The 26,402-nt window shown below is 39.4% G+C and overlaps 1 protein-coding gene across 1 annotated transcript; it reads left to right on the top strand.

Moving 5' to 3' along the window:
* The first annotated feature begins 12,219 nt into the window (after positions 1–12,219).
* Positions 12,220–14,876, top strand: LOC149288906 (myb/SANT-like DNA-binding domain-containing protein 4). The gene is made up of 2 exons (XM_089491277.1): positions 12,220–12,681; positions 14,301–14,876. The coding sequence occupies exons 1-2, from the start codon at positions 12,220–12,222 to the stop codon at positions 14,874–14,876; spliced, it is 1,038 nt and encodes a 345-aa protein (XP_089347403.1).
* Positions 14,877–26,402: the final 11,526 nt, after the last annotated feature.

Genomic DNA, 26,402 nt, shown 5'->3' with positions numbered 1-26,402 from the left:
AAGGTTTTCAATATTATGCTGGGTTTTTTTTAGTTTTAGTGTTGCACTAGTTTGCATAATATAATGTTCACAGGCTGCTGCCTATTAGCCATTGTTTATGTGTTCTAGCTTATGTATTATCATAGCCCAATCTATTAACAAAAACCCTCACTACTTATCATACTGCTTTGTGATATATTATGGAATGGCTCAGACTTCATCACCTAGTCGGACATTCTCACTAATTAAAGCCTATAGAGGAAAGGAATTCATTACCATTGCCATAAAGAATCAGCTCAGTGTGGTGTTTGAACAGGGAAAGGCACCTAAAATATTGCATGACTGACAACTATAGCAGCCTCAAGGTCCGCATACCGCACTGTAGTGTGTGCTAAAGTTGGAAAATTATGTAAAAGCAATCAAATCATCTAGACAAGCCAATTAACCAAGGAACAGTCTATCAGTATGACATATATATTTTTGGTTATTAAATAAATATATGGTAGTAGTGCTCCAATGCTAAAGGATGCCAGTTTAACCCAAGCCCAGGTGCTAAACACTGGACAACATGACTATAACAAAACAGAAAACATTAAAAATGGTTTGATACACTGACATAACTACAATTGGGCTTTAAATGCAGAATCATCCGAGAGTAGTCAACATCTGTGATCTATCCAGACACAAACCATCTTTCTGCTGGATACAAGTCACCCTCTGCTCTCCTTTGCAGAGCTTCCTCTTTTATTACTTGGAACACCTAAATGTTCAGATGAGTTCAAATAAAGTTTTAATTAGTGAGCTAAAAGTGAGATGGATGCTCATTTATATGTGTACCAACAACAGAGGTAGTCAGCAGCACCAAAAAATTCAACAGGTGCATGAGCCGCGCTCCACCACGACCCTTAATAACAAAGAAACAAACGAAGGCTCAGCACTTCAAGTTCTGAGGTATTTTAATGTCCACACACAAGCAGTGTCAGATAAATATACAAGTATAAATTGAATACATGTGCAAATTAATTACATAGGCGGGATTTCACATTCCCGAAAGTGACAAATTTGATCAATACTTGCAATGCTTTTTCCATGTATTTATTTAATCTATACCTTCAGTGCTGAGTGTACATGTGATTTCTAGTTGATCTATACCTGCAATGCTATGTTTCCATACATTATTATTGTATACCTGCAAATACATGATTTGTATGTCTGATTCTATGCCTTCAGTGCAGAGTTCACATGTGAATTTCAGTTGATCTATACATGCAAAGCTGTGTTGATCTATACCTGCATCTATACCTGCTATGCTATGTTTCTGTACATTATTTATGTAAACCTGCAAAGGTTTGTATGTCTTATTCAGTTGATCTATACATGAATGTGCTGTTTTATGTGTTGTTTATTTGATCTATACCTATTTTTTGGTGCGGCAGCGGAGGGAGTGATTGCATGCAAGGGAGCATGGTGTGGGACCCAAGGAAATGGTTACGTACGGTCCAATTTTTTCCATATAAAATGTATGGGCAGAAGGGTCTAATATTTATATATTGGGAGCAGGGGGTAATATTAATATATTTTGGCAGCAGGGTCTAATAGTCATATATATATTGGCAGCAGGATCTAATATTTATATATAGATATATATAGATATATATCTATATATATATATATATATATTGGCAGAAGGATCTAATATTTATATATATAAATATATATATTGGCAGCAGAGTCTAATATTTATATATATCGTGTTTGCCGGTAGTAGCAGAGGTTGTCTGTGCATATCCCGCAAACGTTCACCAGCTGCAGGATGCGCACAGACAACCTCCGCTGCTGCCAGCACCTCTGCCGGGGCTTCTATGGTAGAGCACCGGAAAGTCACGTAATGCCGGCGCTCCGTCATACAAGCCCCAACAGAAGTGACGGCAGCAGAGGAGGTTGTCTGCGCGCATCGCACAGACCTCCACCGGCTGCCAGAAAGGCGGATCCGGGTCCCCTGCAGCGCTGCATGGGATCTGGATCCTACTCTTGTAGTCAGACCTCTATTTGCGGTCTGATTAGAAGACGACCTTGAATATAAGACGAGGGATATTTTTCAGAGCATTTGCTCTGAAAAAAACCTAGTCTTATAATCGAGCAAATACGGTATATTGGCAGCAGGATCTAATAATTACATATATTGGCAGCAGGGGCTTATAATAATATATATCGGCAGCAGGGGCTAATATTAACCCCTTAATGACAATTTCCGGTTCTGGTACGTCAGGCACTAACGTCCGGTTAGTGGCAATTGACATGCCATGACTCTCATGGCTTTAAACAGGTGCACAAAGCGATCTACGTTTGCTTTTTGCACCCCAAACGGTGTTGCTGTAATGCCTTGATGTCCCTCCAGACCCTCCAGAGAATCTGGCTCCACTTGCAGGTTGAATACAGGTACTGCTTTCAACCATGCAAGTCAATGGAAATGAAAGAGAAAATATATATATATATAAAAATTGTTTGGAAAAAAAAAATAGTAACATCATTTTCCACTGATATATTATTTTTGAGCAAGTCCTAAAATTAGAGCTTTATCTTAAAACAATTCTCACATTGAAAAAGAGCTAAAATACTGGCATGTTAAATGCCCATGGGGTATGAATGATTTGATGAATGATTTGATGGGGTAAATCATGAATGATTTCATGGGGTAAATGGAATTGTCCGGGTTTAACAATGTCCCAATTAATACGGGGGGAAGGATGGCCGCACATCTAATTTTCAATCAGAAAAATGCACACGTACCAAATGCGGCTTCTTATTCATAAGATGCTGAACAGATATTGGGGAAAATTACAGCTAAACACGAGCATCGCAGAAATGTTAAAACAGCCTTTGTCAGGAAGGGTACAAAAAATAAAATCAGCCTTTGTCACAAAGGGGGTTAATAAATATAAGCAGCAGGGTCTAATATTTATATATATTGGCAGCAGGGTGTAATATTAATATATATCGGCAGCAGGGGCTAATAATATATATATATTAGCAGAATGGTATAATATTTTTATATATATATATATATATATATATATATATATATATATATATATTGGCAGCAGGGGCTAATATTAATATATATCCGCAGCAGGGGCTAATATTAAGAAACTGCCAGTTCAGCTGTTATTTTGAAATCATATTTCAGTCATAGTCTTTACTTGAAAAAGATAAGTACATATTACCGTATTTGCTCGATTATAAGACGACCCTGATTATAAGACGACCCCCCAAATCTTAATATTAATTTAGGAAAAAAAGAAAAAGCCTGAATATAAGACGACCCTATAGGAAAAAAGTTTTACCAGTAAATTTTAATTCATTTAAACACTTTTTTTAATAAAAGCTATGCTTGAGAAAAATATTTTGGTTTTATTTCCTTCTATTTTCCAACCTGCCTCCTAGTTATGCACATCTGCCCCAGAAGTGCCTTATACCCCCTATATGCCACTGTGCCCCATGATATGCCTTTTAACCCTCTAAATGCCACAGTGCCCCATAATATGCCTTTTAACCCTATATGCCACTGTGCCCCATGATATGCCTTTTAACCCTATATGCCACTCTGGCACTTAGAGGATTAAAAGGCATATTATGGCATATAGGGAGGTTTAAGGCATTTCAGGAGGCAGAGTGGCATTAAAGGGGTTAAAAAGCATTTCACAGAGCACTCTGCCTCCAGAAATGCCTTACACCCCCCATTTAACACTCCCCCTCCCTCTTCCAAACTTACCGGTGCTTCTGAGTTGGGGGGGCGCATAACACAGGAGGATCCAGGTCCCCTGCATCTGAGCCCCCGGTGCTTAGTCCGGGCAGCATGTAGAGCTCCACGCGATATAATCGCGTAGAGCTCTACACGATACAATCGCGTAGAGCTCTACACGCTGCCCGGACTAAGCACCGGGGACTCAGAAGCACCGGTAAGTTGGAGGGGGCATAACACAGGAGGATGCAGGTCCCCTGCATCCTCCTGTGTTATGCCCCCCCCCCTCCAACTTACCGGTGCTTCTGAGTCCCCAGTGCTTAGTCCGGGCAGCGTGTAGAGCTCTACGCGATTGTATCGTGTAGAGCTCTACGCGATTATATCGCGTAGAGCTCTACATGCAGCCCGGACTAAGCACCGGGGACTCAGATGCACCGGTAAGTTGGGTCGGGGGTTAACACAGGAGGATCCAGGTCCCCTGCATCTGGGTCCCCAGTGCTTAGTCCGGGAAGCGTGTAGAGCTCTACGCGATTGTATCGTGTAGAGCTCTACACGCAGCCCGGACTAAGCACCGGGGACTCAGAAGCACCGGTAACTTGGGGGGGGGGGTTAACACAGGAGGATCCAGGTCCTCTGCATCGCTGCGGGGGATCTGGATCTTAGTCTCATAATCAGACCTATTTGAGGTCTGATTATAAGACGACCCTGATTATAAGACGAGGGGTATTTTTCAGAGCATTTGCTCTGGAAAAAACCTCGTCTTATAATCGAGCAAATACGGTAATTATGTAGTTAAAAATGCATGTCTAACGCATATATATATATATATATACAGTATATATATATATATATATATATACACACACACAGTGTGCGGCGCTGTCGCCATGTGGCCCGTTGGGCATTTGCCTGGTGTGCCCGATGGCCAGTCTGGGTAAATTAATTTTGTGACACATACGCTGTTTATAGAGGTGAACCTAGTGGGGCAGGGGAAATTCCTGAGGGCATTTACAGCTAACCCATCCACAAACATTGTCTGTCTTTTTTATATATAATTACTATTTTATATACAGTATTTGTTTATTTTACAATATTAAACTTATTTTAAAAAATGTATATCCTACTAAATTGCTATCTGATCCGTGATTAATGACTCTTTAGGTCACTGATCATTGATCATTCTCGCCGATCATCAGCCGTATTATACATTAGCACTTTTTCCTACAAAATTGAGTGTAAAGTCTATAGGACTATCAACCTTCATTTTGGCAAACTAGGGGGTAACGTACAGACGGTAGAAGCTTAAACGCATTAAACATATTATTATTATTATTATTATGAAGGAACAAGGTGGAGATGACCCCGATCATACAGCTTACAGTATAAAGGACATGATAAAACATCGATACATATTATAGCAAATTAGGCTGTTTGTTAAAATATATATTTTGAAATTCAGTACGGACAACGGGTGGTTGTTTTATGCCATTTTAACGTTTGTAGCATGTCAGCTTTAACATTACACATTATTATCTATTCTGGTTCCAAGACAGCTGGGGTTGTAGAAAGAAAAAAAGGCGAACCGTACTTTTCTTTATTTATTCTTTTTTTTTATTACAGAATAATGTTTCGTGAGCTATATTTTGAGCTAGAATGGTTTCTCCCCTTTAAGCGAAAGCTCAAAAGAAACACTTAGATGTGCTCTTTTTTGACACTAGGTCCCTGACCCAAGGAGCTTACAATCTACAGTGGGAGGGGGGGGATTGTAAGAGAAGCAGGTGCACTCCAGCCTGGTTTTACCACAGGTGCAGCACCACAAGTGATGGAGTGTGGTCCATCTGCCCCAGGATTCTGTAGTTGAGGCTGAGGGAGAGCATTAGTATTCCTCATGGCCGGTGTTTGCACAGGATCCCCTTTGTGTCTGTTTTGCCTTACACATCCCATGACCCCCCCTCCCATTCTCCCTCCTAGTAGTAAGCTCTCCTCTGCGTGCCTGCCCAGCCCTCCTCCCCCTCCTCCCTCCATGTCTGCTCTTGCAGTCTGTCTCCCCCCTTAGCTGGCTGGCTTGTGTAGCTCAGCCCCTGGATCCCCCCCAACACCCCCTCCTCCTCCAACCTTCTCCTTACTCCTATTATTTGGGGCTGGGCATCCCTGTTCCCGGAGCCCGAGGGATTGATTCCGCGCCTCAGCCCTCCACCATAGCCCAAAAGTCAAAGCAGGTAAGAGACACGGGAGGGAGGGTGCATGCATTGTGCAGCCTGATGAGCTGTCCAGGGCCGGCCCGTCCTGCAGGGAGCAATGGCTGATCTTGGCCTCTGGCTGGAGTTCCCTTTGCTCCACATCGCCATCTTGCCTGCTGTGCATAGCTCTGCTCTGTGATGTGGATCGGATCGTTGTTCATGGCAGCAGGCTGGCTGTGTGCAGAGCTGTGTGCCCTCCACACACCGACCATTGCCTGGGATGCTCCTTATTTACTACAGCACCAGAGCTGAGTAAGGAGCAGACATGCCTGCCATACACACAATGGGCAGGGTGTTCCAGACCTCACATCTCCTTAATACATGAGTTTCTGCAGTTTTGGGGTAATGTATTCCTGCACTGCGGAAGCTGCAGCCCCAGGATTTACTCATTGCCATTCGTAATAATACATTGCGTATGTCAGGATGCGCCGTGTGCGCTGTCTTCGGTGTCTCGGTCGTTGATCTTTTAAGAAACATTAGGAATTTCCAAGGTTGCATTTAACATGTTGTATCCAGTGGGCTAGACGGTAGTGATGCTGCAGTTTACGCAATGCGTTACTCTTCCAAAAAGATACTTTAATCATATATTGTGTTTTATTTTTTTGGTATTAAAAAAGAGGGAGAGTTTAAGTTACAAAAATACTTGTATTCTCCTCCCATTGTATTTATGTATGGATGTATGTATATATATATATATATATATATATATATATATTACACATGGCAGGTCTTAGCCTGAGGCAGCTGTCTGGGATGCCAGGACCAGGGCAGACAGGGTAGTCACCCCAGAAAATGCCCCTTACTGTCTAGAAGTAGATCTGGTACCTGGCAGTGGTGCAGGTGAGGAGACACGCTGAAGAGATCTGTGCAGACATTCGCATTCTAGAAGTCCAGGGTGCCATTTGGTCTAGGACTGGCCCTATATATGTACACACCTCTAGATTGTAAGCTCTTGAGAGCAGAGCCCCCCTCACCTGTTGTTTCTGTAATGTTGTCTAGTTATGTTATATACTACGTCATGTTTACCCATTGTACAGCGATGTAGGATATGATGGCGCTATATAAAAAAGAAATATATATATATATATATATATATATATACACACTGCTGTTCAACAATATCGGAGCCCTATTCATGTCTTAGATGAGAAAACATGATCTCAGTTTTCACAGTGCAGCCATTTTTACTACTGCTGTGAGTAAAGGCCTCTGTATGGCCTGGTCTGCTCTGCTTTGTAACACAAATAACAAGAATTTGCTGGAGAACTAAAGCTTCTCAAAGCTGGATGGAAATAAAAGCTACTATCATCAGGAGAAAAGGGGAAACCTTAGCCTTGGTGTGAAAGCAGCCATGAAGGATGTCTTTCGGATTCACCCGTTGTACAGCGCTACTGAATATGATGGTGCTATATAAAATAATAATTAACGTATTAATGGACATTCGTAACGTTATGTTAGCAATTCAGCAATAAGAAAAGAGTAGAGTATGTGTATTTAGGGATTACTCATGAAGTTGCGAGTTGGGATAGATTGTGCATTGCATCGGCCATGCTTTATGATGTTCTAACTCCAGAAACTGTGAATGCCAAGTTGCCCCTGCATAAAACATGGTGAGGAGGCATATCGACAGATACAGTGTTTTTAGCACTAACATCAAGCTGGTGATTTACCTACTCTTGGAATAGTTTCAAATAATTTCTACATATAAAAATTTCTATTTTCAACATCATTGGAGAGTGAATATATATTTAGAATGGGAATTATGTATTTGTGGATGTAGAAAAGGAAATACTCTTGATCGGTTGGGGACAGGGAGACATAGGGGTTAACTAAAAAAGTATACAAAGTGTGACACGTAATGAGTATGTGAATAGAGTGAGGGTAAACACCCAATGTACAGCTCTGAGGAATAGGGTGGTGCTATATAAATGAATAAATAATAAAAATGCTTAACATCACATGCACATAACACTAAATACTACACATATCCCATATCCTACATCAAATGTGTCTTATATGTGCTTGTGATTTTAGGGTTATTTTTTAATTTATCGATTCTTCTACACATTTATATCTGATGTATAGGTATATAGATGGCTATAAAAATAGATACGCTCCTGTTCTGTCTCAATTCTGGTTTTGCCGTACCCTTTTAATGTATGTAACTTAAGAAGCACCAAGTAAAGTGTTGGCGTTATTTAAATAAAAGCTAATAATGATATTTACACACATTTATTTTTTCATTCTGTATTGGAGTGCATGCCGGTTATATCCTCAGCAGGTGTTGAAGAGCACCTTCTATTGACCAGAATGTCCAACAACATAAATTAGAATTTCTGGATGAGACCCATACACTGAAGCAGGAGTTTGCTGAAGAATTTTAACGTAATCTCATTGGGGTTAGCCTTTTAAAATGTATCAGTGAGTTGGAACTGCAATTCACTCGCATACTCCTGTTTAATGAATAACCCACAATGGGCAACCAATTTTTGACGTCTTTTAAGTGGATAAACTACATCAAGAGAACTCGCATTACATAATAATTCCCTGATATCATTCAATGCCGTAATAGTAGAATAAGATTGTGTGTCATTAGATTAGATTAGTTAGCAGTAGATTTATAAGGTTTAGATCAGACATTACATTAGAGCCCTGCGCGGGACTGCTTTTTTAATCCCAATCCCGCCCGCTCACGCAATGTGGGTTTTCCACTCCCGCCACATTTGTGGCCAATCCCGCCCACTCCCGCCACATTTGTGGCCAATCCCGCCCACTCCCACCACGTTTGTGGCCAATCAATCCCACCTCCTTACCTGAACTGCAGATTTCCCGTGCAGTCCCACAAGGCTGCCCTCGAGCTGCTCCCTCACAACATCTCTTCTCTTGCTCCGCCCAGGAACAAGGCAGAGTCACAGGAAGTGACGTCACATCACGTGACTCTGCTTTGTTCCTGGGCGGAGCAAGAGAGGAGACACTGTAAGGGAGCAGCGCGAAGGCAGCCGTGCGGGACTGCGCGGGATTATCGGGACCCGCAGGTACAGTGTCTGACCGCTCGCTCCCGCAACACCAACAAGACCGCCTGTGCCCGCAAGTTTTTTGGCAGGACCCGCCTCCCAATGCAGTGCTCTACATTACATTGTTTCAGGGTGTGGGCTAAGCATTGGGCCATGAATTACCTGCCCCTCTTTATGTATTTCTATACTTCATCAACAATAAGCAATCCAAAGGCACAAGGTATTTTGGGGCAAAAAAAATATTTCCAAAGCCATTTTTTGTTTTGTTTTTTTCTGGAAAAATGTAAACAAAATGGAACGTGGAATATCTTCTTTTACAATGATAAATAATATGTTTATGGCATTCATACTATATTACATGAAGACCTTTATGAAAGATGCAGTTGGGTCCACATTCGACTGGCACAAATAATGTTGTACAGCTTCTCCAGGTAACTCTCTTGCTGCTTGTGAACATCCATTGCCGCTAGTTACATATTTCTCTATCTCCCTATAAATAATTGGCCAGCAAGCATATACTCATTTGTGCTGCTTCATTCTGACTATCCCTGCATGTCCTTAATCCAGTAATGCTTATATCTGATGTTACGTGGTTTTTGGAACAATCACTCTTTCTCCTAAAAGAATACAACCATCTAATAAAGTCAATTTGTTTGCTTTTTGTTGATAAATCTTCAGGTTTTGAGGAATTTTTTTTTAGGCTATCCTTGGTTAGCACCAAACTCCAAACGGAATCTTGTATTTCTCTCGCAATATTTGTTGATGTAAATGATGACCCGAGTTTAGTTTTTTCCAGATTTTACCCAATTTTTCAACGTTGTTTCTATTTGCAACCTGAACATAGCATCGACATTAGCATGTTGAGCATGTGTTCGATATGTTATCTGGTATTTATATGCTCCTAACAGTAAAGCATATATTTTGAACTCATGCCGCGGAGGTCATGGAGATCCCTTTTGTTGGGGTATATAGACAACAGTGGTTTGTTATCTGTCACTAATTGAAATTCCCTTCCGTATACACACATGTGGAATTTCTGAATGGCCCAAATGATCGCCAAAGTCTGCTTATCAATTTGGGAATCGTTTTTCTCAGCTGCTATCAATGTTCTTGATGCGAAAGCCACAGGTTGCTCTAATCCTTCATGCATAACCTGAGAAAGTACAGCTCCTAGTGCATATGGTAATGCTTCACTTGCTATCACTAATGGTTTCTTCAGATCATAATGTACAAATGCTTGTGATTTACAGTAAAAAGGATATTATTTAATGACTGGTTTGTCAGTCCCATTTTTATAATTATTCTCTAACAATTTGGTGGAAACAATGTGTGAAATTAAGTTGGACGGAACAAATGATAATAGTTAAGTAGTCTTAACAAGAGTTACATTAGTTGGAATGGAAGCATGAAGGAGCGCATGTACCTTTTTCTTGACTATATGGGAGCAACCCTTGTCTATAACGTGTGCACAGAGCTCCAGCTTAGGGGCTCTCTTAGTTCGTAGTCTACATTTACACGGTATTCACTTGCAGTTTTACCATTCATTAACCGTATAAATGTGAGGTATACCTGCAAGAATTTTGTCCATAGTATAATGCCAAACAGCAGGTGCTAACGCTATTCCGAACATCAGGTTTTTCCCTCTGCTTAAGTTGCAGAAAGTTCTTCTGTACGCGGTAAAGGATGATCGATAGATAACTGGTTGTTTACCGCCATTCCAAAATTTCAACAAATGCAGATTTCTCCGTTCTTCTTACTTACAGGTACTGTTGAAGATGCCTACTCGCTGCAATCAATTCTTTTTATGGTACCTACAGTTTATACTCTTGTTAGTTTAGTCTCTACTCCTGCTCTTAGTGCAAATGGTACCGTTCTGGCTTGGTAAAATTTCCATATACTCTCTGGCTTTATTAGCGACTGTGTTTGTATATTCTTTATTTTTCACAAATCATTGTCAAAAACTAAACAGAATTTCCTCTTGATGTTTTTTATCCACTCTGATGTCGAGACTGGATGTTTCAAACAGAATTCCAAATTGTATATTTGGCATTCCCAACTCTAGTATCTATTCCATACAAGGGTGGTCCACCTCCTTTCTTTGGAATATAAATATTAACTATTTTAGTTATTCCACGTTGTGTGACAGAGGCCTTTGCACATCCCTGAGGTACACGTATTTCTTTAGAATGTCTGTAGTTTAATATGCAAAGAGAGTAAAGGTATTTGTAGATTCAATTCATTCCACGGTTTTAATGTCATCACAGAGACTTCTGCACCAGCGTCTAAGTCCATTGTGAGGTCTTTGCCATTATCTGCACTGTTAGCTCCATTCCAGTTGATCCTTTACCTTATATATATATATATGCCCAGTTTTTCAAACTCATCTTCAGAATTTGAATTATTATTTTGGATTTCCATTCTGTGTTTGTTTCCTTTGCATCGGTTGCCCCTTTTCAATCTTTGCTCTACAGACTTTCTGAATACGACCTCAGTGTTTTGCGCAGTTGTGACATATTACATCACAAAATCTGCATGTCCGTGTTGCACCACAGTGATAACAACTTGTAGAGTATGTTATCTATGCAGATGAGATTTGGTCTTTGAGTTGCATTGCACTTGTTTTGTCCACGATTGAGGTATCATGCCCGTGAATCAGTCAAATTCCTGTAGTATGCCTAAGAGGGCCATTTTATAGCATCCTTAAGGTAGATGCTGTCAATGATGTTACTATATTCCTTCCCTTGTGGGTTTAATACTTATCCTTGTTGCCTCTGTTACATTCTCTGAACATAATTAATACCATTTCAAAATAGGGCTCCACTCAGACTCAGTATGTATGTAGAAGATACCATTGTTATCTTTATTGTAGAATATTGAACAATATTGGCGTTGTCACTTTAAGTCTACAAATATAGATACTTTGTATCGTATTCAACTGTCACATTGTCTTGGGAGGACTAAGATGAAGGTGGTCCATCAGGGATAGCCAAGATGGCGGTGTCAAGTGTTTTTAAGGGAACCCGGCTCGCGACTTTCCCTTGATTTCTTTTACAACAAGCCTTTTAATATATTGAATGACTGGGATAACTTTTACGTTAACAGGAATATTTTTTCTTTGTCTTTAGGCAAGCTGTAATATTCTAAACTGGCAAAATCAAGCAAAAAGAAACAACTATCTCAGATCTTCCCACAGAGATCTTGTTCAGATATATCTCCTAAATACAAAAAGCTACAACCTTCCGTTATGAAACAATTGAAAAGAAAGAGAAAAAGTAATTTTAGTGTTCAAGAAACACAAACTTTACTTAAAGAAATTAAGAAAAGAAGAGATGTAATTTTTTCCAAGCAACTTAACACAACAATTAATGAAATGAAGCGTAAAGCATGGGAAGAAATTGCTGAGTGTGTGAACGCACTGGGTGAAGGTGAACAGAGAACAGGAACTGAGGTGAAAAGGAGATATCTTGATTGGAGGGCCTTGGTTAAGAGGAAGAGGCTCAATTCAGACATTAAGCTGGGAAATTCAGGGTTCCATCTGCCTCTTTCAGATCTAGATGATTCTATCAATGACGATGCTGATGACAAGCCGAGTGTCTTAACAAGTGAATCAAGTTTGGAGTGGAAAAACGTTTCTGATGTCCGAGAAGCTAATGAATCAATGGCAGAGATCAAAGTTGAAGAAGAAGAGGACCCTCAAAGTTTTGAGGTACGATATATATTTTATCCACATATTATTTTTAGTAATACTTATGAATACCAAGTAGTCTTAACAAGTTGTTGGTCTAAAAAAGTGGTTGTTGTATCACTGGTAAATTATGGCATTCCTTACACATTTTGACCATTACTTGGAGATGTCATAGGACCAATATTCAGAAGTCATGGGTGGTTGAAATGGATTAACATGGTGAGATGTAGACAAACTAGAAGGAAACATCCACAGTAAACAGAGTATTTTCACAGGAATATCGCTGGCAAACCTAGGGTTTTCCAGATTAGTCAGGAACCAAAACAATAAGTAGAAATAATTAAGTTAAAATCCGTACATTAAACTGAATTCCATCACACTTCACTAATGACTAGCTCAAGACTTTTTAACTATCCATTGTGATGAAATCAAAAGGAAGTAGTCTGACAATATGCTGTAAATTTTATTTTTTAGAGACCAAATATATTAGAAAGCTGTGTATTTAATATGTGTTATCAATTTGGAGGTTGCTCTAATACAGATATAGAATTCATACTGTGTTGCGATCTGGCTGTCAACATTATGTTTAGGTACTTCTGAATTTTATTTTTACTTTTTATTAAAACAGATAATATGTAGAGTTTAAATCCAGGCACTATGTATATGAATCACACATACACGGTACAGCAGTGCATAATTTAGTATATAATATGTCATCTCTACGACACCATGGTATTAGTCCATAAGGTAGGACAAGCAAAACATAAATATGGCGCACCAATTTACGCAGCGCTTCTTACAATGCCTACGTTCAAAGGGTCTGACATAACTATAATGGACAGGCTTAGACAAACTGATACATTAGGTAAAGATGGACCTGCTTACAATCTAGAGGACAAGCATACATAGTTCAAATAGCTTAAATCACAGAATGTAAACTGTAAGTATTTAAATCTGAAAGAAAAAAAGAAATCATCCTTGACCTCTTCTGACATTACAGGGTCCTAGTTGGAAAAAGCGAGTGTCTCATCCATGCTTGGGAATCCAGCTCAACTCTCGTCAAAATAGAATACTGTATAATAAGACGCCTAGTGATGAGCAGGTACGTGACCCTTAATGTTAGAGAGCTCAAGGTGAACTACAAAAAGACTACCATTTTACTTACTTACCAGGATCTAAAGTTAATCAAAGCTGTAGATTGAACATAGGCATTTGCTAAATTGAATGAACATTTTTTACAGAATGTGTTAATGTGGGCTTGTAGCCAGAAATGTACACATATATAGTATATATACTGTATAAAATAAACATTATGTGAAACTCATTTTGGGAATTTATTTAAGCAACATTGTACATCTTGTCTTCCACGCCATCTTGAAAAGACATTTACAAAGCCATTAAATCATCAGATAAAGAGGAAGAGAATGGGCAGTTGCATGATGGGATATATAAATTGTCACTGGCAGAAATTGATTGCAAATATTATAGTAAGTGTATTACACGATGTAGTTCGTGTTTGTTCAGTAATGTGCAATTATACAGTAGACAAAGCTTATTTAGAATCCTGTTTTCCATTAAGTTGATGAACTCAAACATTTACTTAACCTTCCCTTTGTATGTTTTTCATAATTGTTTTATAGTTTGAGATCGAGGAAGAAGATGAAATGCTGTCAACTGTCCTCCCCGATTCGAGGGAAGAGAATGACTTACCTGAAGAATTTCCCCGGATTGAGGAGTTTGGAACATTGAGTTCCATAACCCGAATACCATATAAAGATTCCCACCTTCTAGTGACTTTAGAGAAGCAGAAACTGGAGTTAGAACGGCAGAGGTTGAGCATTGAGGCTGAAAGGCTTCAGGTGGAGAAAGAAAGACTCCAAATAGAGAGAGAGAGATTGCGACACTTAGATATGGAGCATGAAAGACTTCAGCTCGAGAAAGAGAGACTGCAAATCGAACGAGAGAAGCTAAGGCTGCAGGTTATGCATGCTGAAAAACCAAATCTAGAGAATGAGTTTGGCCAACCAGAAAAGACTGTCTTGCAACCTTTGGACATAGAAGCTGAAAAATTAAAACTCGAGAGGGAGCATTTGCAGCTGGAGAAGGAAAGGCTTCAGCTCTTAAAATTCGAATCCGAGAAGCTCCACATAGAGAAGGAGCGTCTACAAGTTGAGAAAGAGAGGCTTCGAATTCAAAGAGAGGGCCATCTGCAGTAAAAGTAGCAACCATTTAGTTGAGCAGGTTTCAAAGTAGAGTTGTTTTGTGTGTAACGATTTGCCTGTAGGCATCTGCTTCTGTTGACCATCAGGGTGATTATGCTGGTTATATTGCACCACTGTTCTCGACAAAAAGGTCAATGTGCAGCAATTGTGGATACTTAAGTGTGCCTGCAGAAATGGAAGTGTGTGAGTTTGTTAGTGAAATTAAGCTGTTCTTCATCTCTCAAATGTATTATTGTGCTAGCAAAACCAAGAGTGAAATGTCTATGTGTTGCAAATATTCTAGATCACTTTGCTAAGTATATGCTCCTTCATAACGGAAAGCTTCCAACTTCAAAGTGAAAAACATGTTTAAGAGATCTTCTGATAGCTAAACAGTATGCGACAACACCAATTTAGTAAAAGTAAGTCACTCAAATGGGTCACAAGCAGTGTTTTGTAAGAACATCCCTGAATGAAAAGTGTTATCTGTACAGTATTTTTGTATATATTACAGTAGTTATATTTTGAGTTATAATTTAGATTTTTAAAATAGCTTAATTTGGTCATAGGTGCTCTTGGAGAACATTATTAAATAGACTTACGTTAGAATAAACCATAATACCCTCTGATAGGATAGCAATAGTAACATGTCACGTGTTGAATAGTTGGCTGTGACACTTTTTAAATGAAATTTAACAAACCCTAAAATGTTAGGAGTGCAGAATTTTAGGACATATATCTTCCTGTATTGTAACAGCAGAATTTCTAGAAAATTTGTGGATTATGTTTAAAATGGGATTACTTTGCAGTCTCTTCCTGAACAGGTGTTTACAAAAAGCTCAAAGCATTCTAGGAGATATTTGTCTCCAATACCCCACGCCACATGCACTTGCTTGTTTATATCTAATAAAACAGGTGGTACATTCTCACCAGTAAAGTTGGACCAAGGATTACTAGGTGGTCCTGGCACTTTAACGGCAGTAACAACCAACTGGATATGTGCAGTCGGATTTTTATACTGACTTGCATGGAGCCACACACTGCGGACCAATCTCCCACTGGAGTGGCAGTATTTGTGAGTACAAGCCACTGTCGGTCACCAGCCAACTTTGCATCTGCTCAGTGTCTCAGATGGCCAATCTGTGCCTTCCCGTCAGCTGAGTGCCCTAGGCAGCCACCTTGGTCATCTATATGGTAGGCTTGTCATTTGTCACAAGCCCCCTATACTTAGTTTTAAGAAGGTGCTCTGTGTCTCAGGGTCACCGTTCTGTCTCTTGCTTCCACCTTTACTGTTATGACATCATGTTAAAGCGCCATTAGCAGTCTGAATATGAGCTGGGAAGAAATCTGTCACCAAGAGGGGAAATAGATGCTCTGCTCTTTCAGCTATACATAAGAAATTGTGCTGTTGGTGGAATGCTGAAAGGGGAGAGAAAGTGGAGGGGAGAGACCCACAACAGATGGAGTAAGGAATAAGCTGGAGTAGAAGCTGTGAATCTCCTGTCTTGATCTCCCCTCATTTTTTTTTTGCCTCTAATGTGCATCTCATAGGATAGCAGGCTGTACGCGACTGATAGGGATAACCTAGCCCACCCAAAACAGAACCTAGAAATATTGGGTCATTAAGGGATGACATGACTTTGGTTATAGCACTGTAAGAATTCCCATTCCCACAATGACATACTTCTTTGCCTCTCTTCTATACCATTTCACGAGCTAAATGCATAGGAATATTTTTATGTTATACTTGAACATACCCAAGCACAGTGCAAAATTTGCCTTAAGAGGACAAACCGATATAAAGAGTAAGCAAAGTCTCACTCTTCAATCTTCAGTTGTTCAAGGAGTGAGGTTAAATGTATCTTTCCACCAAAACAGTTAATTTGAATACTCTACTAGAAGAATTACTTCACTGTTGCTATTAGGAGGTGAAATTGAAATATACTTTGTTTCATTTTTCTAACAATTTTGCTGTTGTACAGTGTATATTATATTTGCAAGGTTTTCATTGAAGTGCCATGGAGCGCATTCAAAAGGTAGGAAACTATTTCATTGGGGGAAGTTGATTGAATCACATTGATTTTCTTTATCAATTAGAATGTGACATTTTTTTTTTTAATGATGCTATTAATCCTGACACATTTTTACTTATTTCACAAAAAAGGCGGGAAAAATAATGTGGTAAATGTGAGATAAAAAAAAAGCAGAAGCTAACTTTGTCCGTTAAAATTGTATATAAATATGCTGCACATCATTTCTGGTACAAATACAAACTATAGATACACCTTATATAAAAATGTGGAACTCATCCGCATATGTCCTAAACAAGGTATTATGTTAGTTTTAGTGTTCATCAGTTTATTTTACAAACAGTTTTAAGTTTAAATATAATTTTAGAAATCTATGAATCCACCAGTACCTTTTTTTACCAGCTAATCCATATCTTTCGAAAATGCATTATTTTTTTGCAAAAATGCAAGAAATGATAGCCAAAACATACCCGGTTTTGTATGTGTTGTCATGGTAAAAAATATGGTATTGGTTTTTATTTAGGAGCAAATTTGTGCTTTTTTGTAATTAATAGATCTTAATAAACTGTGAGTTTCTTCCCAGTTGTGGAATCATCTGCTGAAAATAGATTTCTAAAAAAAAAAATATCTTCTGTAGTTGTTGTGTGCTCAGAAATAAAAGGTAAACATGTTGTACCTACATTTTAAGACAATATGACCAGTAACAGAGTAATAATATTTGTACAATATCCGTATCTGCCAACATTATTATTCATGCTAAACTGTGCTCTTGTGCGTCTTTTCCTTTTTTTAAAGATTTTTTTAGGCAAAGAGCTAGTTTTTAGATAAAATAGTGGTTTGCAGATTAATGCTATCAGTGTTAATGTGAAAATGTTTCTGTATGCTTACTGTGTGCAGTCATCCCTTCATATTTTTATTTTAATGTTGATATAGAAAAAAATACCAAGTGTGTTCCTAGATCTCGTACACAGAAATAAAATTTCATGTCAACAAAGTCAACATTCAAAGTCTTTTTAGTGTCACTCTCAAAAAATACAATTAAGGTGCCTTAAAAAAATTAATTAACACAAAAAACACCCCAGGACATACTAGGACCGCTCCGGAGAGCGGTCACAAGCGCCATAGTAAACAAGTTCTGAAGAGGGTCTCTCCAGATAAAATACAGGTACTGCATTTAACCATGCAAGTCAATGGAGCCCAGCTTACTAATCATTATGTGATTAGTAGAATAAATAAATAAATAATACAAAAATTAAAATGTGGTAATATGTAAAAATAATTACCCCCCCCCCAACATCTCGACAAACTCGTGCATGGGTGGTATCATTGTAGTCAGGAGATGTTGCTGAACATGTATGGGGGGGGGTTGACAGTGACATATTGTCAGGGTCCGCAAATCAGACCCAGACGAAGTCACTCACTCGAGTAGCCGCTGTCTGCAGGGAACTGAATCCAGCGACGCACCTCAACCAACTTTATGCGTCCCCGAATGAAGACGACGGGGAACACGCTCAGATGATGTCCCGGTTGGGGGCAAGGCTTCCTCCAAGCGGCAAGTTTAAAATCCAGCACTGAGCTATGCTCAGTTTTTGTTCCTGTTTGAGCTATCCTGTGCGTGTATTTTGCTACCTGTTATCCTGTGTACCGAACTCGGCTATTACCTTGACTATGCTGCTCTCTGTTATCCTGACCCTTGGCTAAGTGGGTTCTTTGCTCTCTCTCAGCCCCCTGCCCTGTCCCCCAGTCCTGTCTGTGCGTCTACATTCTCCTTGTATCTGACCCACTCCCATAATGTTATAGGACTGCCTGTTTTGGTTCCTGAGCTGTTCCTGAGTTGCGGCCAGCGCCGCACAAGTGGACTCCAAAGCTGAGTACCCTGCAAGTGGGCAACCTGTCGTGTGTGCCCCATCCAGGGGGCTTCCAGTCGTGTGTGCCCAATCCAAAGGTCTTCCAGGCATGTGTGCCCCATCCAAAGGGCTTCCAGTCGTGTGTGCCCCATCCAGAGGGCTTCCAGTCGTGTGTGCCCAATCCAGAGGGCTTCCAGTGGTGTGTGCCCCATACAGAGGGCTTCCAGTCGTGTGTGCCCAATCCAGAGGGCTTCCAGTGGCGTGTGCCCCATCCAGAGGGCTTCCAGTGGTGTGTGCCCCATCCAGAGGGCTTCCAGTGGTGTGTGCCCCATCCAGAGGGCTTCCAGTTGTGTGCCCCATCCAGAGGGCTTCCAGTTGTGTGCCCCATCCAGAGGGCTTCCAGCCATGAGACTTTCCATATATATGTTGTTGTACCATCATCTGCAATACAGATATTAACTGCATATCATGTCTGTGGTTTACCTCCTGTGCCTGTCTGAAACAACCCCAAACCATCATGCATCGTGGGGTACAGACGGAGCCCCTTGTATCCCCTGCATCTGGGCTCCTATCAGACCTGTTAACCCGGTCCGTGACACCAATATAAAGAGCTCTTCAGTGACCTGTTCATTAGCAGAATTGTACAAAGAATAAGAGGTCACCCTCAGACTGGAGGAGCGGAGATTTCATAAGGAAAGGATTCTTTGCAGTGAGGACAATAAAGGTATGGAATTCACTGTCAAGGGAGGTGGTGTTATCAAATACAATAGATGCCTTTCAAAAGGGGTCTGGATATTTTTTTGGGAAAGGCATAACATACAGGGCTCTAAATAGAATTAATATTTTAGAGCTTCTTGATTGCCTTTTGGAGAAGGGTTGAACTTGATGGACCTAGGTCTTTTTTCAACCTTATGTATGTATGTACTAGTGTAAGGAAGATTTACCTTACTGAGGAGGTGTAAGGACTTACCTGCCCAGCAACCGTGTCCCACGTCGTCAGGCTGCCTCCTATCCGGCTGGAGAGCCAAAATGAACGGTTCGCAGGGCGCAGTCACGTGATCACAGCAGAGCGCAAAGCTGCTGTGATCGTGGGAGCTTGCGGCCGCATCTGTTACTTCACAAAAGTTAGGAGGCTGCCCATACTTACCGGTTTTGACCTCAGCTGACCCCAGAAGTCCACTATTTAAACTCCATCCTTTCCAACATCCAACATTTCTAGCCAGTTGCCCTTGGTTGGTGTATACTCTTGCTCCAGTGTTTTTTTGATGGACTTTTGACCCAACTTGTTTGACCTAATCTTTGATTCCTGATTTGGCTCCACGGAATCTGATTCTTTCCAGTATAGATATACTTCAGTCATTGCAATGGTTAACCATTTTTTTTCTTTTGCTGTATGTAGACTTTTTTCACCCTGTCCCTGATTGTTTGCATTTGCTTATACTTAATAAGCCGCAGCTGTTAGATTTGTTGGACTCCTGAATGCTTAATATTGTGTACCCACTACCGTAGCTTCGTGTTTATACCTGCCTGACGCCAGAAAAAGTAACATATTGTAATTACTGGCAAACCCCAGAAAATGTTTGAGAGGGAGAAATTACTCATCTATAGAAGGCATACGAATGAACAAAGTTAACAACATTTTGTCGGTTTTGCCATTAGTTTCAATTTGTACAAATGTATAAAACAGGCAATTTTTGTTAAAAAAACAAGTTTGAACAAATGTGAATGCACAAATCTAATAAGTATAAGAACAAGTGCTTCAGTTGCATCTCATATTAGGAATGGGGAGAATATGAACAATTTATTGCAGATGGCAGTATATATTTTTATGACGCAGATGGTAGTTTTTGGAAACAGACTGAATTTCGGTTAATAGAGTCAATGGTGACACTAAAGCAGAGTTTGAGGTAGGGATGATGGTTGCACCATCGCCATTGAGAGAAACTATCAAATAAATGTTCAACCTTGTTTTTGTTTATATGTCCACCTCTCCTTGACCCCCCACCCCGACACATTCTTCTCACACTGACCCAATGAATTTTAGCCTCCACAGTACTGTAGTTTGGGGTAGCCGTATTAGTCCAGTGTATAAGAATGCAAAAAACCAGAGTGTTGCAGAATCTTGTAATACCTTTTTTATTGGACTAACAGTATTTAAAATAATAGACGAGCTTTCGGGAGTCCTCCCTTTATCAAGTCAAAAGCATTTGACTTGATAAAGGGAGGACTCCCGAAAGCTCGTCTATTATTTTAAATACTGTTAGTCCAATAAAAAAGGTATTACAAGATTCTGCAACACTCTGGTTTTTAGCCTCCACAGATAACTAAAAACTCTGAATTTTTAATCTGCTTTTTTTCTGACCCACAAGTATTTGAATTTTTCTATTCAGTACTGCTTCAGACTAGATAAAGCGAGACTGATTCCCAGAATTCCGATGTGTATGCATTTGATGTCTTGCCAAATGCTATATTTGCTAGGACATGTTGCTAGCGATTGAACAGATCTGTGTTGTAATATAGTTTTACCACTGGGTGGCAGTGTTGTTACACTAAATAATAAAATATTCGAAAAAGGGTATATTTAAAATTTGCAGTTTGCTAGAATTAAAAATTACATCATTTTGATAGTTCTTCAGACACATCATTTCAACTTTTGTCCTCATAATGCATGGTATTGCCAGAAGGAGCCACGTGAAATGATTTCTCTTTCTAATATGATATACATGTTATTAGATTACGTTCATATGAAAAATACTGAAAATAATAAACTTTTCTTACTTCCAAACGGATAAATCTGTATTTCATATTTTGAACCGGAAAAGTAATTTTGACTCATCTGGTTTATAAGGTTTATTAATAGTCACTAGAAAACAAACTGCAGTACTTGTAAAATATTTATTCAGAAATGACCTTCACATACCCTGCAGATTTGTAAGTGTATTCCTGGGAGCCTATCCAATTGTAAATTATTAAGACAAATAGGCTGCTAATGTTCTTCTTATCACCAGATTGCAGGAAAACACACAGCTTTTTTTCTTTTAACCAACCAGAACCATTACTGGATCATCTTTTTGCGTATATTTTACATAACAGATGATAAATTTGCTCAGAAATTACTCAGAAAATTGCTCAGAAATCATATTACTAAATGCTACTCTTTAGATATTGTTTTCTAACTTTCATTTCAAGAGCTAGAACCCAATATAAAAATATGACTTTTTTTGGAAATATTTTTCGCTGAAAACTTACCATTCATCTGAAAAAAATCCACTGTCCCAATTTCAACAGGGTCTTATTTATATTTAACAATGCCCTGGACAAACCTTTTCCATACATGTGATCTGTGAATGCCTTGGATCTGCCCCGGAGGCTTCAAGTATGATCCAAGTTTAAAGTCCGCCTTTGATCTTGGTGTAGGTGATGTTCCATTATGAGTCTGGCCACTTCCCTATAAAATTCTGCCCACTACGGTTTGGTGAACCCTTCCACCTCTAGCCCTGTGCCTCTTTTTTAAAATCTCTCAAAATGTGTACATGACTCCAGATTTCCTATTCTCTCCATCTTTTGGGTAACTTTCCCTGCTCAAACGCTACACTGAGATGAGGTCCATTCTTTTTGCTACTCAGCATATCTAGTTGATTAACAATGAGCCACCGTATTTTATCCCACAGACCGTATGATAAGAAGTCGGGTTGTTGCCCTAAGATAACATAGCTAGAACACATACAAATGGGTAATATGCAGCTGTCTAAGCAAGCACAACATTTTTGGCAATGTATTTTTAATCAAATACTAGTTATACATTTTTGTGGGAGATTCCTGTTAAGTGTGTTGCCAAGTAGGCGACACTATTGCAGCCGGTTTTTAGGGGACACATGCACAGCACGTGTCAATTATTACCATCTGTATAGCCTTTGTGACATTGCAATGTAGTAAAGCCTCATAGACATTTAAACAGCCAATGTAGTTTGCTAGTAAGAATTTCCAAAAATAGCCCTTAAATTGCATAAAACACCTCACCGCTAGAACCAAATGCCTTTTCTCACTAGTTATACTCTTGGACTACTATGCAACTTCTGAGACAGTTGATCATCCGCTCCTTCTACAAACCCTTCATGCGCATGGCACCAGCTCCTTTCTGGCTCAAATCCTAGCTCTCTGACCATAGCTTTAGTGTGTCCTTCACTTGAACTTGCTCCTTGTGGCTATTGCAATCTGTTGGTGCTTCCAGGCCTCTGTTTTTGGGCCTCTGCTCTTCGCCATCTACACATCTTCCCTTGGATAACTGATATATTCCTTTATCTTCCAATACCATCTATACATAGACGACACCCTAATCTACATTTCGTCTCCTAACCTTTCACCGTCACTGACACGCTTTCTAGAATTACATCATGGATCGCATCACATTACTTGAAGCTTAACATCTCAAAGACTGAGCTCATTGTTTATCCCATCTTATGTCCACATTGCCTGACATCTCTATTACTGTTGAAAACTCCACCATCAGACCAAAAATTTGCCCATTCCTCACTGAAGAAACAACCAAAATATTAATCCACTCACTTGTGATAACCCATCAGGATTATTGCAATTCCCTACTAAGTGGTTTGCTCATCTTCTGCCTTTCACCACTCCAATCCGTTCTCAACACTGTAGCTAGACTAATCTAACTGTTCCTCATCCACTGCTCCACTGTGCCACTCGCTCCATTGGCTCCCCATACCCTCCAGAATCGAATTCAAACTTCTTACCCTGACCTGCGGAGCCCTTAACAACTCTTCACCCCCTGCATCCAAATACACCGCTAACCACCCTCTTTGTTCCTTTGATGACTTGATGACCATCTGGAATTCCCTACCTCCTTCCATCAGACTTTCTCCTTTATAGGCAAATTTCAAAAGCTCTCTGAAAACCCACCCTTTTCAAGAAGCCTAAAACCTTTCTACCCAACATTCAGCCAGCATCCTAATTAAGCCATCTGAATGACCAACAACCTCTACAGATCATCGTGACTCGACCAACTCATCCCTATCCAAGCAGTCCAAGCAGTCCTCTCCTACTGTTTCACTTTCCCCTCAACCACCGACTAGATTGTAAGCCCTCTTCTCTTTATGTACAAGTTTGTTATCGTAATACCTGGGAACTTGTGGGCTCTGGCTACCCAAAGCCTACCCTTGCGGTATGCGATCAAGACAGCCCACTGACATCAGTGGATGGTCCCACTGATCTCAGGGGCTTTCCTGCTGATGTCAGTGGGCGTTCCCACCGACATCAGTGGGCATTCTCGCTGACATTGTGGAAGACACCCCCATTTAAAGGGTAAATGGGAAGGGAGTGTTACGTGCTCCCGAAACCCAGATGATTCAGGTGTTGACCCTGAACCGGAGAAGTGGCGCTGGGAGAGTTCCCAGGTATGCTAATTGTGTGTGATTTAAAATAATTTCTATAACTCAGCACTATGCAACAAGCTGGCACTCTATAAATAAATGCAATGCAGTTTCAAAGATAGGATATTGAGAGTTTAAGGATAATTTTATAATTATTTTACTTTGTAGACTGGCATGATCAGTATGGTGCTCAGAGGACTAATTCAAGGAAGGACCTTTTGAAATGTTTTTAGTATCATCAAAAAATCATGAACCGGACTTTCATGATTGCAACCTGTGACATAAGGAGGGAATGCGGGAGGCAACTATGACAACCTTTCACTGGCATGCTATGTTTTTTTCATTTAACAGTTCTGTCATTAAAACAGCTGATTTTTCCTATCGCACGAGGCTGATTTCAGGGCAAATGTTCAGCTAATCTCAGCTAACAGGATCTAACCCAATGTGTGATCCTGGACAATATTTTGCTTACTAGTAAACACTGTGAAATCAATATCAATAGAAGTGCAGGGAAACACAATTTCATATGTTGTTGGCAGATTTCAAGCACAGATTGAATTAATTTCTATGCACTTTACGTTGAAAGTACGTCCATACAATATTCCGTAGCGGCCCCTTGGTTTGCTTATAGATTCTGTATACTCCTGTATTCAACTCATGTAGCTTCAAACGTCTCTAGAGCTAAAGACTACATGTAATGTCTGTTGGCTATTTCAGGTTTTATTGATTATTTGGTATAATTTTAGATAGTAGCAGGAAATAATGTTAGGTTCAGTGAATAAGGTTCAGGAATCATTTCATTTTTTAAAAAAAATATTGATTCGAAAAAAAATGTTGACATCGTTAAGACATATGTGAAATGATAAAACATTAGGAAACTGGGTTATATATTTAGGGATTATCATTATCTTATAAAAGGCCGCAGCATAACGTTCATGAGATTTGTTGATGTCCCTGGGCCACCTTGAATTAGGTATCTATTTTTTTCCCTTTACACAATCATACAAATGACCAGAGAATACATTTTTCTAGCATTTATAACCAGTGGACAGCAAACAAACAGCTGAACTAATATAATGTGTTTATGTACCAAACCAGGACCCTCTATTCTTTTACTTATATTCTAGCAGTCATAGCTGTATGATTGCAGTCATCTAATTTAGAGCCCCTCATTTTATCATGAGCCATACACGGCTTACGTTACTTTATAGGCAATCCGGCCAATACATGATCTAATCAATAAACATAAATTGGAAAAAAAATAGGTGATACATGACATGATTTCAGCTCATTGAATTTTGAGGGGAAAGCACTGGAAACTTGGACTTGCAAGAAGTCCTGAGCTGGTCCTGTAGAAGATGTTGAGCTTGTGAGATGACTTGCATGAAAACTCCCCCCCTGATGAATGATCTATCGTACAGGACCAGCTCTTCTTGCCAGACAAGGTCAATAGCCCATTCTAAACCATAGTGAGGGCTGAAATTACTCCAATTTTACCTAATACCCCCCTTCAAAATATTATCCATAAATATTTGAAAATATCAATGAAATATGAGTGTCCATCACTAGAACAGTAAATATTCAAGGGAAATAGTTAAAAACTAGTAAAAACATGAACTATTGTCATAGTAATTATTCTTTTTTTTGTTGGGGGGCATTTCTAGACTTAGAAATACCATCAATTAATTCTGCAAGTTTATGTAATTCCTTTGTCTTTTTTAATTACTATTTGTTTCAATCTGTTATATATTCTATGCAGATAAGTACAGCCAGTGTCACTGAAACATCTAATTTCATGCATTCAACAAAAGGTGCCTTTTTGTGAACTCAAATAATTAATGTTAACAAAACTAATTTCACAAAAAGAATCGTCTCTGTGTGTCTATGATATATATTCATACTAATTCAAAACTAATTCAGAAAAGGGATTACATTTGTAAAACAAAGCTATTCCTTTCTCAACAATGATCCTTGATGATATTCGCACCCTGCATACAGCCATTTATTTCACAAACTTTTCACTTCAAGACGAGGTTGGTTGGTAATAACATCTTTCATTGATTGTCTATGGGTTCTCTGCAGAGCTGTCCAATATCTTCTTTTATAAAGCATTAAGTATTTAATCTAAGTAATACATATTTAAAACCCACAGAGTTACTTAATCTTACTTATCTTAATGTTTAACTGAAGCCTCCTGGAGGTTTGAATACCGCAGCAATTAAGTCAATGTAGCATTTGATATCATCACAGATATACATGGATGCCACAAATAGT

The sequence above is a fragment of the Sceloporus occidentalis genome, unplaced genomic scaffold, assembly GCF_023333645.1.
Source record: "Sceloporus occidentalis isolate IW3139 unplaced genomic scaffold, rSceOcc1.0.p SCAF_49, whole genome shotgun sequence".
Classification (NCBI taxonomy): domain Eukaryota; kingdom Metazoa; phylum Chordata; class Lepidosauria; order Squamata; family Phrynosomatidae; genus Sceloporus; species Sceloporus occidentalis.
Note: the sequence above shows the minus strand (reverse complement) of the source record. Positions and strands in the feature narration are given on the sequence as shown.